This window comes from Quercus robur, chromosome 4 (assembly GCF_932294415.1).
Source record: "Quercus robur chromosome 4, dhQueRobu3.1, whole genome shotgun sequence".
NCBI classification, from domain to species: Eukaryota; Viridiplantae; Streptophyta; class Magnoliopsida; order Fagales; family Fagaceae; genus Quercus; species Quercus robur.
The window spans coordinates 51,366,892-51,383,291 of NC_065537.1; the positions used below are offsets into that span (position 1 = coordinate 51,366,892).

The following is a 16,400-nucleotide window of genomic DNA, read 5'->3' on the forward strand; positions in this document are numbered from 1 at the left end:
GTTGAATAATGGATTTAGATTCAAATTCTATCTTAAAAAATAAAAATAAAAAAACTAAATGACGTTGTTGGGCCAAAATATTGGTTTTTGTTCAAACAGATGTCTAGGCCCTTTTGAATAAGGCAAGTATTTTCGAGGGTCATATAAATCAAATCCACAAAAAACTTTTCTGTAAAGCTGCAATCTTAAAAGAAATTACCCCAGAAAACAAAACAATCCTAATAGATCTTCAATAGCATGCATGTACGTGTGCTGTTGATTAGTATATTCCTCTCTGAAAATTCAAGGGCTAAGTAAGTGCAACTTGCAATACAGCTACTTATCTTTAATAGAGGAAAGAAAAAATCTATCAAATTGTCAAAAGAAAAATCCCTACAGAACAAGTTCATCATTCGAGGGAAAATTTAATGAATGTGCTCAGGATATTAATTTAGCAGATATTTATAAAAACTTTTTTATCGAAAAATAAAATTGAAATATTTAATTTTTTTTTGACAGGTTTTATATTTTTCATGAAAGCATTATAAAAAACATTCATAAATTGGTCTATTAACAAGTACCTAAGAGCAGCATGTTAACAGGACCTTTTATTTTCTATTTAAATGAAAGGCAGTAGTCATCGATCTCCTTGATCTTGCTGTTTATCCAATGCTTTATGTAGAGCTACTGGACTTAGTATTAGCACCTTGACCACCATGGTTGCCTGCTTGGTCATTTTGATCAACACTTCCATTTATGTTTATAGTCCGCATCTTGAAACGCTCAAGCTTCAATTTCAGTTCATCTCCCTTTTTAATTGGAGGTGTTCGTGGCGATCCAATGCTTAAACTCCTTTGAATGCTTCGAACTTTCATTTGATGCGGGTTCACCTGGGGTGCCCCTTGATTTAATTTCTTAAGCAACCTTCTATGAACTGATTTTCCCACCTTATTCCCTTCAAATTTACGATAGTCGTCACCCAAGTTGTCGTTCACCTTTCTTTGACCTAATAGATGCATATCATTATTTTTAGCACCCAAAATGGTTGAATTCTCAGTGCTTGTCGCCGGAGTGGTAGTTAAGACTACCATTCCGTCATCTAAGAGATACCCTTCGGGCAGCTGATCAACCTCATGAAGATTAGCCATGGAGATTGTACTCTTTAGAAGAAATATTGAGCTATAGGTATATAAGGCTTTGTGGATGATATATAGAATATGTACTATGATATATATGAGTAAGCGCTTTGTGGAAAAGGATATGAGTCTATGAGAACGGAAAGAAATAATGTTGAAGTAGTTGTTGGTGGACTAATGATGTTATGACTTATGAGTTGGATGTTTGGCCTTGGCAATATATATAGAGGAGCCAAAAGCAGGGTTTTTCTTGTTTGTTTTATTTAACGTTTATAAATAAAAAATTAAAAAACGAGTTTTTCCAAGCTATATGACTTGGTCTTTTGGAACTAAGAAACTTGTTAGTGACCTATGCAGATCAATGGATCGCTAAGCTACATGCATGAAGCTTCCTCTCATTTGAAGCTGTAAGCGTACCGCGTACGTATAGCTGTAATTTGATTTATGACTAGATCAACAGACGTGTAATCCAAAATGTTCACATTTACCAACCGTAACTTCTATTCATCAAGATATTAATGTACACTCATGTTAGTTAGTTGAGCACTTGAGCTATAGTTTGACATCAACAGCTCAACCTCACATTAAGCACGTACGTTTGGTAGATTGTAATAGATACTATAATGTAATAGTTATTCCTATAATTTAGCCATTCAATAGTTTGGTTATGGTTTTATTATAAGGAATAATCATTCCTTATAAATAGTTATTCTTTAAAATGAGGAATAATTATTTATTTCTAAAAGGGATGTAATAGTTATTCCTTATAAATTCAAAGTCAACACTCACTACCAAAGCCAACATGTTGGACGATGCAGATTGAAATAAACACACACACACACACGGAGAGAAAGAAAACTAAATTTGAATACACAAACACAATAAATCAAGTCTTAGAGAGTGTCTAAGAAAACTCAATCAATATTTGTATGAAAACTGTAAAGGAAACAGAGATTATGATTTGAAATCGAATAATGAAATTGCAAAGGTCGAACAATTAGAAATCGAAATAGGGAAATCGATGATGAGCTCAGTTTTCTGAGAAATGTGAAACGAAAATCATGGGGAAATCAATGAAAAGTGTGGGTAAACCAAAAAAACAAAAAAAAAATCAAGAGGAAATTAGGGTTTGTGATTCGTACCTAACCGGAGCTGAGAAACACAACGCCAAGAGAGAGGAAGAGTCACAAAATCGAGATCGTACCTAATCGGAGCTGTGCGATCGTACCTAATCAATGATCGTCGAGCTCTATGAGATCTCCATGATCGTCGAGCTCTATGAGATCTCCATGCGCTCTGTGAGATTTCTCAGTTTCAGGCTTTCAACGAAAGAGTGATAAGAGCTCTGTGTTTGTTGGTTACGTTTGGGCTATGTTTTTAAATTTTGTTGGGCTTTTTCAAGGGATGAAAGTTTTGTTGTGGGCTTTTTTCAAGGGCTGAAAGTTTTGTAATTTTTTATCAAGGGTTGTGGGCTGAAAAAACTGACGTGTTTTTTTTTTTTTTTTTCACACCTATTTCAAGGGTGTTTTAATTTGTTTTGAAGGTCTAAATAACTTTTGAAATAAAGTTAAGTAATATATCCTACCGCATTTGTATTTATAGGTTGTATCCACAGATTTTAGTAAACCCTCGATAAAAGAGGGTTGAAATAACTAAAGTTTGTTGTAGTGTTAGTAGATGTATTAATTTATAAAATTAATATATTTCCAAAAAAAGAAACTTTTCATATGCACATAACAATTATAAAAATAAAAAATCATAAAAATAACTAATCTCTCTTTCAAATTTTAAAAAATAATAATACTTTTTAGAAAATATAATTATATGAGTAAGATATTTCCTAAAATATATCTTAAGTTTGTCACCAAACAAATGAGTAGTAATAAGCAATATGTTACAGCGTCTTGTATTTCTTATAATACCTATTCATATTCCTATATAATTACTGTTATGGCCTACCAAACGTACCCTAGTTGTTTCAACAAGTGAAAGCCATTATGGAGTCCTTAAGTCGAACTAACATCACTTGAATTTAAAACCAATCCCACATAAAGACTCTAACCATTAGACCACAACTCCATATCATAAGATTGAAAATGAGTTCGCTAAAGTTTTTATGAACATATTTAGGGTCTTGAGTTTCAACAACCAATAAAAGAATAAAATTAGTTCTTATTATATATAATGCACATTACATATTTAACTCAACCAGTCAAGTAAGTCATGTGCATTGCACATGATGTGACACATGTTGTCTTTTTATTAGTGATTAGAGCCCAAGACTCCAAACATATTTAGACCCAAACATTTTGTACATTTTAGACTAATAATTTTTTTTCACTCTTTTACTTTTAAAACACTAAAAAAAAAAATCATCTTTAGTTTTAATGTCAAAAATAAATTTTAAAAATATTTTAAGAGTAATATTTGAAAACCCAAACCAAACTTCACTAAGTCTTTTTTTATTGATAATTTTTTAAAAATAAATATGGTGGAGCCTCAATCCATACTATTTCCTCTTCTAACAAATTAGCTTTTTGTGCAACTACTACTGCATGAACCTGCCTCAGTCTTAATTTTGATGTCTGGTAGTGGTTGTTGTTCTACCAAACTGGGTCCTACTAATTGCTTTTAGATTATGGTTACAATAAATTTTGGTCCGAATTGTTCTCGTTATCAATTTTGTCCTTGAAGTTATATTCGTTGTCAATATAACCTTCATGTGCAACTCTATTGACATTGTTCTGTTAAATATTATATGACAAAAAAATTTCCATTGAGTAAAACAAGAGGAAATTTCAAAATTTTCCTTTTAGTGAGTACGATAGAAATGATAATCTTGTGAATCGTAAGTAAAAAATGTTTGGCAACATTACCTGTATAGAGCATTAATCATGAAAGCAACCTCCATCTCTATATGAAAGCTAGCTTCCTCTCAACTACACACAAAACTCAAAGGTTTTGCATATATTGTAGGGTTTGAATCGATTTGAGTTCCAGTAATTGGGCTTTGTAAGTTTTTGTTCTTGTTTTGTTTTTGTTTTTTGTTTTTTGTTTTAAGTTGTACTATTAAGATTGGAATCAAAATCTTTTTTCTCACATATTGTGCTCTACTCTACATTAATAAAAAGATGATACGTATCTTTTTGCTTTTCTTTTCAAACTAATGAGAAAGAAGCTAATGCCTAAGAGTATTCACATCAAATGCATTAAAATAGCTAAAATGCCATTTTAATACCTAAAATCTTTATTAAAAAAAAAAAAAAAATCACTACATCAATAGTACAAAATTCAAAACTTTTAATACCTAGCTATAGTAAAGTGTCATCTTTGATACCTTACTGTAGCTAGATGGTAAACACAAAAATTATTATTTAAATGAAAGTTAGAGAGAGAGAGAGAGAGACTCGAGTGATAAAAGAAAGAATATTTATATGAAATGATAAAAAAATAGAGTTTTTAATGTTGGATGTATTTAAAATGGTGTTTTAAAATATATAAAATATTTTTTTTAAGTTATTAAAAGTTAAAATTTTAAAACCTTCGATGTTAATGGTTTTAGAGAGCCATGTTAATCCTCAGTCACAAACACCTACCACCTATCTCTCTATTCGCCATCTGCCCACTTCCCATTTTCACTCTTATTTTCAACCGCTAGCTACTGCACCACCAAAGAAAAGAAGCATTCTCCAGTTAAATTAATCTTTGCATTCCAATGGTTGAAGTTGCAGGTAAGGGTAATTTCTTTTCTTTCGGTGACTTTGGGGTTTGTTGAGGGCAAATCTCTCAAATTCTTCTCTTTTGAATTACACTAGGAAAAGATGAATAAAAATAAGTTGATCTTGGGCTGGGTTTTGCGTTTACATTGGGTAGGTGTGGACTTAAATTAACTTATTAGAGATTTTAGAAGGATCCAATAAGTTATTTTCTAAAATTTTGGACTTTGACTTGAGCCTTTTACTAATTTTTTTAATTAAAAAAAAAATTATTGGGTCCCTACTACTTTAGTCCAATACTAAAACCTAGTATGAGTTTTTTTCCTCTTTTTTCCCTAAAAATTTAGACCACACATTGGCCCCACTTTTCATATTTTCTTTTCCTTGACACTCCAACTCTATATTTTCTTTCTGGACCATGAACATGAATTCCATTAGGAAAAGATGAATATGATAAGCAGGTCTAGGCTGGCCCTGCTTTGGGTTTTTTGGTTGCAATTGGGTAGGTGTGTGAAACAAATTTATTTTGACTTATATATTATGTATTGATACTTTTACATTTGATAAATTTGGATATCAATGTTATAAATATATTTTTATTTGATTTATTTTTTGTTTTGTTAAATATTAAAATAGTCAATAGTTGCATGTGTTCTAATTTTATAATCAGTATACAATATATATATATATATATATATTATATTCTGTAAATTTTACATATTGTTTGTGTATCTTACGATACATGATACAACACGATACATAAAAAAGAAAAAATGATTCACGATACGATTAGTGTTTTGACAACTATGTCTCTCATATAAATTGGCAATTAGAGAGGGAGAATGTAGAGAGAAGAAACGGGGTTTAGCTCTAGGGTTTTAGGATTCTCTCTAACTCTTCAACATGAGAATCAGGGTTGAAAATTTCATGGGAAATGAGGCTTAGAGAGAGAGAGAGAGAGAGAGAGAGAGAGAGAGAGAGAGAGAGAGAGAGAGAGAGAGAGAGAGAGAGAGAGAGAGAGAGAGAGAGAGAGAGAGAGAGGCTAAAGGCTTATATTGTAAAAAAGTTCATAACTGAATTTGTTGGGAAAATTAGACCCCGATTGATAGAATTAACAAGTTTTAAATCCAAGTTATTAATTAGATTTATTATCTATAAAACTTGTTAAAACAAACAAACATCAATATCATGTCAAAATCATGCAGCGGAAAAAATAAATAAGACAACATATGATAACCTAGGAAAACTAATGAAACAAACTAGTTTCACAGTAAAAAAACCTGGAGGGAAACCTTCCTGAAAAGCAATCCACTATAGTAAAGAGAAGTTTCAGATCTATTACAAAACCTTTGTCCCTAGACTCTACAATCCCCGTAAATGAACTAACAGCAAAAACCTTCTACCGTTTCAGAACCTCTGAACTCTTCAATATATGAACGCCACCTTTTGTGTTACACGGATTCCAGTACGTGACTAACTCTTTTGCACGGATCTCAGTACGTGACTCACTCACCAACTTGAGGAAGAAGAATGTTGGCTGCAAAGTTCTTCACTTCATCAACAATGAAGATCAAGAAGCACTTGGTTTCAAAACCCTAAGGCGCAAAGATGCGGTAGCTTCTTTTAGAGAGAATAAGGCATCGGTCACTTTTTGCATATGTTCTCCTTGTATTCTCTTATGTGACAACCTCTAAAATATGCCTTATATAGGTCTAGGGTTGTGAGAAAAGAAACCCTACACAAATACATAAGCTTGGGCCAAAAATTAGATCTAGAAATTTGAATTCCTGTAACCTCGATCGATCAGGAGGTGTCGAGGAGGTGTCAAGCTTTAAACTTCGACAAATACAGCTATCAAGAAGCTATCGAGGAGCTGTCAAGAAGACAGGAGCTTTCTCGATCGATCCACTAGCTATCAAAAGGTGTCGAGATTACGATAACAATCAACTGACAGGCTCGATAGATAGCCCAGCTGTCGAGAGGTGTCGAGCAGGTGTCGAGCTATCTATCTACAGGTGTCAAGCTATCTGTCCAGCTTTAATGAACATCTTTTCTTCACTTGTTTCTTGGTCCAATCTTCATGGCTTTAATACTAGACTTGAACAACATGTTTCTTGAAGTATTAAACACATCTTAGATCTACCCAAATATAAGTAAAGTGCGTTTTGTCAAAGGATTAGCCAATTACATAAAAGAATGACATATGTTCCTAACAAGTGAAACACATATGTCCTAACAGAATTCTCTCAAGTTCAATCATATTCGTGCTTAAGTCAATGAGAGATGAGAGAAAGGTGAAATTGCTATCTTAATTGAATTTCAAAAGGTGAACTCACTTGGCAAATTGCCCGGCCCTTTGAATTGTGCTTGTGAAAAATTCCTTTGCATGCAACTCTAAACTATAGCTTTTGATCTCTTTCAACCCATTACAATTTAACTCACTATTGGGGAGAGATCTCTTTGAGAAAACTCCAATTGAATAGTTAATATACTCCCTTTGTCTCAATTTGTTTATCCTGTTTGAAAAGTCAAACTTTTTAAGGAAACATAATTTATTATCTTGTCTGCCTTATAAAAATGTATAAGTTTTCAAAACTACCCTTAAGTAAATTTATTAGCTTTAAAAAAAAAAAGTTATTCTTAATGAGACAACTAAAAAGGTGCCCTAATTAAATTGATTTTTTTGAATATTTGTTAATTTTCAATTCAAATATTTTTGAAAATAAAGTAGGGGTATATTAAGAATATTTGTAAATTAATGAAATAGGGGACAAACAAACTGAGACGAAGGAAATAACATATAGTGATACAATTTAACCCAAAAATGTTAAAGCTTATAAGTTTAGAATCAATTATGTTATACTAGTATATAGTCTTGTGCATATGCATGAATATAATTAAAAACAATCACAATTATACATTTTTTTAGAAGAGATTCAAATTATACATAGTATTATCTTACACTTTTTTAAAATCATACATTTCTAAAATATGTTATTGTTTCTCATTATATATATATATATATGATTTAGAAATTAATTGGATTTATACCCTTCTGTTTTTTTTATCCAATAATTCACTTGTCACAAAAATTTAAAAATAAGTGGACACATATCGGAAAATTAGACTCTAATTGAAATATAATTTAGAATTTAATTGGATTTGGGCTCTTTGATTTTTACACTCAATAATTCACTGGTTACAAATTTTAAAATTATATAGAACATGTAGCGCAAAATTGAGAATCAAATTAAAATCTAATTGGATTTTCTCTAAATTTTGGCTATTAATATATACTAGTATGTAATCCATACTTAAGCATGTGAATGCTGAATTGTAGTGATGCTATTGATGTTAGTTTGTGTTATTAAATATATAGGACATAGTTTGACCAAGACTATTAGGTTCTAAGGATTAAGAATTGATGTATTAGAACTCTAATTTGTAATGTTGGCAAACCATGATCAAAATAGGTTTTAGTCTTGTTTAGACTTGCTTAAAGTGTATGCGTTTTATGTAAAGTTGGAATCGAGTTACTGCAGAATTTATTGTGCAATTTTGTCTGGCTTGATTGATCGAGAATTAGACTCGATCGATCAAAACTTGGGCAAAACGTTTTTCTACAGGATTTTTCAACTCAGCCCAAGCTCGTTTGATGTGTAGGGTTTTATATTTTGTCATAAGTATAAAAGGGAAAAACCCTAACCACGTTTTTTGAGATGCTCCATATGCTGTGTGTGTGAATCTTTTGTGAGATCAAGAGGTGTTTACCTTCACACATACTTAGGGTTTCCAAGTTTCAAGATTATGTTAAGAACTTGGTGATTGATTCAGTTGCTGCATTAAGAGCTTAAAGATACACAAGTGGGTGTGCTTGTAATTGTTGGGAATCCAAGAAAGAAGTAGTCTTTGGACTCGGAGCTGTCACGTGGTCGTGGTAGTAAGTTTCCTACTCGAGGTAGTAATAGGATGTTAGTGGTAAAAGTCGCTATTGTGAAAATTTCAATTATTTCATAGTAGATTCAGGTTTACCTTGAGGATAGCTAGGTTAAATCCTCCCCAGGTTTTTACTGGTTTGGTTTCCTAGGTCATGATATCTTTGTATTCTTTATTTTCCGCACTTTACATTGATATGATATATTTGTGTTAACTTAGATCTGATTAATTTGAATAAGTAATCACTTGGCTAATTAACTAGGTTAATCTGGTTGTGTTTTAAGGGGTCTAAAAACAAATAAGTGGTATCAGAGCGGGTTGCTCTCTTGTTGTAGATCTTTTGATCTTTGAGCTGATCCTTGACCTCGGTTGTCATGGAACACGGACTCTCTCTTGTTATTCCACATCACTTTGATGGGAATAACTATGCTTATTGGAAAGTAAGGATGAAAGCATTCTTGAAGTCTATTGATGAGAGAATCTGGAACTCTGTTGAATACTGATAGGAGAAGCCCACTACTCCTGTTAGTGAGTGGCAAACTTTTCAAAAAGAAATAGTTGCATTCAATAGCAAAGTTATGAATGCTATCTTTAATGCCGTTTCTATAGAGGAATTTAAGAGAATCTTTAATGTTGAGATTGTTCATACTACTTGGAATAACCTCCAGACTGTGCATGAAGGCACAAAGGCTGTTAAAATGAATAAGTTGCAGCAATTAACTACTAGATTTGAAAGTATTAGGATGTCTGATGATGAATCTTTTGATGAATTCTATGCTAAGCTTAATGATATTGTTAATTTAAAATATAATTTGGGTGAAATCTGTGATTAACCTAAAATTGTGAGGAAAATTCTTAGATCTTTAACTGAGGATTTTAAACCCAAAGTGACAGCCATCACTGAAAGTAAGGATGTGGACTCCATCCCTGTTGATGAATTTGTAGGATCTCTTTAGTCCTATGAGTTGGACCTACCTAAGACTAGCAAATCCAAATCAATGGCTCTCAAGTCTGTTGATGATGTTGATGCAAGTGGATTTGATGATGAGCTCTTTGCTGCAGAGATTGCTTACCTTGTCAAGAACTTTATAAACTTTCTTAGGAACAATAACAGAAGGGCAAGAGTAAAAACACTGCTGAACCTTGAAATTTTAGGAGGAATGATCCCATTAAGGTTAATAACACTGAAAAACCTAAAGAAAAAGTAGGTCAACCTTCTAATTATACTATAGCTCAACAATGTTATGAATGTCAAGGGTATGGTCATGTGAAATATGAATGTCCTACATTCTTGAGATCTAAGGGTAAGACTATGGTTGTAACCCTTAGTGACGATGAAGTTTCTGACAATGAGTCTGGTAGTGATGATGGAAATTTCATTACTTTCACTGCTACTGTAGTAGTTGATGAAAGTGTTACTTGTTACTGTTGAGGAGAACCCTTTTGATGGGGAACTATTTGAGGATGTAGATTTACAAGAAGCCTACAATGAACTTTGCAAAGTTGCTGCAAAAGATGCTATGAGTGTTGATTTAGGCTTAAAGAAAATTGCATCTCTTGAGCTTGAAAAGAAAAATTTGCTTGTGAAACTATTTGATGCTAATGAATTATTGAATAATGTGAAGATTGAGAACATGCTTTTGCTTGATAAAGTTAAGAATTTGGAACTTGAATTATCTGTTGCTAGAAAACAAACTGATAGGTCTGCAAGCTCCAAACTTGATCACATTCTGAGTGTTCAAAAGTCTCCCTTTGATAAAACTGGCTTAGGTTTTGTAGAAAGTATCTTTGTGCCTGCACCCCATTCTACAAACTTTTTTCCTTCTTCTTCTTCCGAACCCCCTGTAAGTGAGGTTGTCAAACCCTCTGTGAGTGAGGCTAAATTTGTAGAAGTTACACCTCCTAGGAAGATTAGGGTTGATTTTCAAGAGTCTAAACTTAAGGCTCCTAACCCTTCTAAGGGCAAGTTGCATGATAAGCCTGCATGGGTTTGTCATGCATGTTGTGTGGGAAGATGTTTATAGTTTTTGATCACATGATCTTGATCTTGAAGTCACATGCTTTTGATTGTCGGATTTGAACTTATTGAGAAAGGCATAAATAACCATCTCATCACTGTTTACTAGCCAATCATAAACACCTTAATGCATATTGTAAGATTTTGTACTCAAGAAAGTATAGCACATGCACAAAAAGAACATAAGGTGTAGCCTCGGCTTTAATAACTTCAAAATCAAATAAAATTGGTGTGTACATTATCCCGGCTATTTTAATAAGTTTCTGCTCAAATAAAATTGGTGTGTATATTATGAGGCAAATCAAGAAACTTACATGATTGCAAGCTTGTTTTTTAGGAGATGTGAGAGTTATATGATGTAACTCTTTAGGTGATAGTCTCTTTCAAATTCTATGTGATGAATTTTGTAGAAATTGTAGTTGATTTCTATTTACATATTACCTCACATGTATTTCAAGTTTTTGCTAGTTGCACACACTACACAAGTTACTCTTTGCTAAACTTTGTACATGTTATTGTGTGTGATTTTGGTTTGGCCAACCAAGTTTGAAAATTTCTTGAATTTTATACAAAATGTGTTTGAAGCCTGAGAATTTAAGGAGAATTGTTTGAAAATCTTAATTTTGGGAAAACTGGGTTCAAAACAAGTGTTTTTGAGAAGCATTTTATCTCATGCTCATGCATTTTATTCATAAAATTCAATGCTTTGAAGATTTTCTGTATAAAATTGCTTTGTTTTTCAAAAAATTGGTTTTTCCAGAATTTCAATCGATCAAATCTGTTTCTCGACCGATCGAAATTGCGATTAAAAGTTTTGGCTTGGCTTTGTGTATTTCGATTGATCGAATTTGTTTTTCGATCAATCGAAATTGCAATTAAAAATTCTTGGCTTGGTTCTGTATATTTCAATCAATCGAACCTATTTTTCGATCAATCGAAAATCGTATAGAAAGTTTTTTAGAACCTTTGTTTCTCACGTGTTCTTCACTATTCAAACTTTTCCAAAACATGTTCCCTCTCTATTCGATCGGTCCAAGACTCCTAGCAAGATTTCTGTCGTTTTCCTCCAAAATTTTTGCAAAGTTTTTCTCCTCTAAGGCCGGTAAGACCTTTTTACCATTCCTTTTGCATTTATTTTCATGTTTCATGCATTAAATCATGCATTTTGGGGAAAATTTCGGACCTTGAAAATTTTTGGGATTTTGATGTTTTAAGCTTTTTCTTTCACAATTGATCATTGGGTTTTTTTGTGGGACACTATAAAATTGTTCTTGGTGAATTGATTTGATCAATTTGATGAATTTGGTGAAATTGAAATTTCTAGGGCTTGAAAGTACCCGATTTGGGGTTTTTGTTCAATTTGGTTTAAATTGATGAAATTGGCTTGTTTGGTCGATTGATTTGGTCATTATAAACTGTTATCTATCATGTATAATGATCAATTTGGTCAATTTGTTGGTTTTGTGAAATTGGGTTTTTCAAATTTTGGGGTTTTTGATGTAAACTCTATGCTCAAGCCAATTTTGTGATTTTAAAGCTAAATTGAACTTATTCTCATTGCATTAAGGCACGCATCATGTGTTAATAATGTTCATGCATCATATAGAATTTTTATTTCTATATTTTTTTTTGTGCTAACTTGCAGTCTGCCCTTAGTTTTTCTTGTTTCCTTTTTGGTTCTTTCTTGTTTGTCTTGTTCTTTCCTTAGCATCATACTTAGGAAAACTAGAGCCAATAGGACCTCCACTTCTTCTCCTTCCCCCACCTTTGATAGTGAGAGGTTTCTAATTGAGAAAAACCAGGAAGTGTATGAGAAGCTTAACCTTAGGAGAAACATTTAGGTTGAGAGAAATGTTCTTTTAGATGAGCTGGATCCTGAGATTAGGCGTAACTTTGAGCGTAGGGGCTAGTTACCTTTATTGGATATTTCTCATCCACCTCCGGCTACCTTGATCAGAGAGTTCAATTCGAACCTCTCTTTCCACTCCTATGATGCCAACACTCTTGTGAGGAGTTGGGTACGGGGTGTAGGGTACACCATTACCCCTTCGGTAGTGGCTGATACCCTTGGGGTGCTAGTGGTCTAGCATTCTGTCTACCCTTATGATGAGTCTCCTCCCTTGGATGACATCATGTCTTATATCACTAGGTCTTCTATCCAACGGGGTTCTGATCCTCTGATCACCACTGCTGAGTTACTGAGATTCATTATCTTTTCTTTAGGATTGCTGTCATTCTTTTTGGCCTATCTCTCATTTGCACACCATTCCTTTGGAGCGTTGTGCATTTTTTTATGCCCTTGTTACTGATGCTCCTATTAGTTTTCCTCATCTTTTTATTCATTCTTTGATTGAGGTTCATGGGAGTAGTTCTACTGCTCATGCTTTATTCTTTCCCGTTTTTATTCACCAGATTCTTTTGCATCTAGGTTTAGTTTAGTTTCCCACGTCTAAGCCTGTACACATAGTTGCTCCCATAGGTGCCACCTTTCTTAGGCAAAGGGTTGCTCAGTTGAGAGCTAGCTCTAAACACCCTAGGGTAGAGCCTTTCGGTTTCGCACCTCCTCCTCCCTCTTCTATAGGTGATATTATGGCTGAGGAGCCTGTTGATCATGCTGCTGATTCTGCTACAGCTGATGTTCCTCCACCTCTTGCCTCGGATGATTCAGACATTCGACGTATGTTGGAGACTGTCATGACCGTTCAAGCGGCTCATGGACAGATTTTGGTGGACATGCTTGATGAGCTTCGTGCTTTGCGAACGGATTTGGAGCATTTGAGACGATCGCCTCCGCCACCTTCTTTTGATGATGTGTGATTTCCCTTTGGCATTCTGTCACAAAAAGGGGGAGTACATTTGTAGAGGATTTTTGTAGTTAGGGGGAGATTTATTTATTTATTTATTTATTTTTTGTGTGGAGCTTGTGGAGCTATTAGATTGTATCTAGGTATTTCATTATGTATTTACATTTTTGGCTCATGATGTATTTTTGTTTTGATTGGGTTATTCATGATAGGGGGAGATACATTGATTTGTATATGTTTCTTGTTTCACATTGCTTATTGATTTATATTTATGAGTTATTCATGATATATGTCTTTATTGTGTGTTATGTGAAATCAAGAAGTTATTTTTGTTTACTTGTATTTTCCACACATGAGTTTATGTGTTTGTTGAGTGTTTTAGGAAAAATACAGGTTGATTTAGTCGTGTTACTGTCTACACTTGCAACTGATAGATAGTAGTTAGGTTGAATTTGTTGTGTTGGGCTATCTTTTTGTATTAGGCTTTTTTATGTAAACTTTGAGCAATTTTGTTTAGTTTGTGTTTTGTCACGGATTGCCAAAGGGGGAGTTTGTTAGGTTCTAAGGATTAGGAGCTAATGTATTAGAACTCTAATTTGTAATGTTGGCAAACCATGATCAAAATAGGTTTTAGTCTTGTTTAGACTTGCTCAAAGTGTATGCGTTTTATGTAAAGTTGGAATTGAGTTATTGCAGAATTTATTGTGCAATTCTGTTTGGTTCAATTGATTGAGAATTAGACTCGATCGATTGAAACTCGGGCAGAATGTTTTTCTGCAGAATTTTTTAACTCAGCCCAAGCTCGTTTAACGTGTAGGGTTTTATGTTTTGTCTTAAGTATAAAAGGGAAAACCTTAGCCACGTTTTGGAGATGCTCCATATGCTGTGTGTGTTAATCTTTTGTGAGATCAAGAAGTGTTTACATTCACACATACTTAGGGTTTCCAAGTTTCAAGATTATGTCAAAAACTTGGTGATCGATTCAGTTGTTGCATTAAGAACTTAAAGATACACAAGCGGGTGTGCTTGTAATTGGTGGGAATCCAAGAAAGAAGTAGTCTGTGGACTCGGAGCTATCCCGTGGTTGTGGTAGTAAGTTTCCTACTTGAGGTAGTAATAGGATATTAGTGGTCTAAGTCGCTATTGTGAAAACTTCAATTCTTTCATAGTGGATTCAAGTTTACCTTAAGGATAGCTAGGTTAAATCCTCCCTAGGTTTTTACCGGTTTGGTTTCTTGGGTCATGATATCTTTGTGTTCTTTATTTTCCGTACTTTACATTGATATGATATATTTGTGTTAAGCTAGATCTGATTAATTTGACTAAGTAATCACTTGACTAATTAACTATGTTAATCTGGTTGTGTTTTAAGGGGTCTAAAAACAAATAAGGACATTAGGAGTTACTAAAATAGTTTTTTCTTGCAATTTTCATAATACTAGTTGCACCAAGTTTCTCATTACATTGCTATTATGTATATAACTTTGAAAATCACTATTAGATACTACATATACAATATCAATTCACAATTACTGTTTATGAAATTCTACTATATGTAACACAAATAAAATAATATATTGGTCAAATAGTATCTCCTAAATTGAATGTGGATAGATGTATGAAATTGTTCAGCTCAGTTATAGTTTGTTATATTCTATATCTTCGCATACAAAATATTTGAATAGAAACTATACAAAAAATATGCTCGTTAGTTCATAAAAAAAAATAAAAGCAAAAATCTAAGGGTATGTTTGACAATTGTTTTTTCCCCTTATTTTTTGTTTCCAAAAACAATTTTCTTTTTTTGAGACTGAAAAACATATTTTGCAACCCAAAATGGACAGAAAACAAAAATTATTCTCAAAACTCAATTTGTGAAGAAAACTGAAAACATGCAAAAGATTGTTTTCAATTTCTAATTCTCAAAAGTTAATGAAAACATGCATTTAATTTAATGAATTTGTCTCATTTAATAAGTTAGCATTAGAGTTCAAATCCTAGTAACATCATATTTTAGTATTTTCTATTTTTTTCTTCAAAAAGTATTTTTTTTTTTAAATTTCAACTAACCAAACATGTTTTTTATTTAAAAAATACAAGAAAATTATTTTTCTTTATATTCCCAAAAACGAGTTTTTGAAAATAGAAAAAAAAAATTGTTACCAAACATAACCTAAACAATTAAATTTGTATGGAAAGCTAACAAAAGCAAAATTCAATTTTGATTCTAATTGAATTTTCTCTAAACTTTGATTTGAAATATATATAACCAAGTTAGTAATGGACTATACATAGTTATGGTATATTACACAAATGACTTACAAATGTGTATTGTTTTTAGTTATATGATTAGGTATTTTATAGTTTATTTATATTGGACTCCTCATTTTCTATACTAAATTAACTCATTTAGCACAAAAATTAAAAAAACTTAGATTATATGGGATACGTGGGGCAAGATCAAACTATAACTTTTTTTTTTTTAAGGTTGAAATCCAATTTTTACATTGAATTAACTCACTTAACACAAAAATTTAAAACTTAGATTAGAAGGGACACATGACATAAAATTTAAAACTTAGATTAGACTCTAATTAAATTCCAATTTGAATTTGAATTGGATTTTTTCTTAGTTTTACCGATATATATCATCCACTTTTCTCATTATTATTATTCAGTGTAGAACTTTACTCATACATTTACACCCAATACCCACAATAATACAAAGTACATTGAAATTAAAGATCAAACAATAAAAATACATTGAATCAAGTGTGACACAAGTGCAACTTGCAATACAGATATTTCTCTT

General features: G+C 32.5%; 1 protein-coding gene across 1 annotated transcript in view; it reads right to left on the reverse strand.

Moving 5' to 3' along the window:
- Positions 1 to 421: 421 nt before the first annotated feature.
- LOC126722900 (uncharacterized) overlaps positions 422 to 16,400 on the reverse strand; it is a 41,785-nt gene continuing 25,806 nt past the window's right edge. The window contains exon 2 of the mRNA XM_050426050.1: positions 422 to 869. Within this exon, the coding sequence (XP_050282007.1) occupies positions 654 to 869 (216 nt within the window). The 3' untranslated portion in view covers positions 422 to 653. The remainder of the gene's footprint in view (positions 870 to 16,400) is intronic.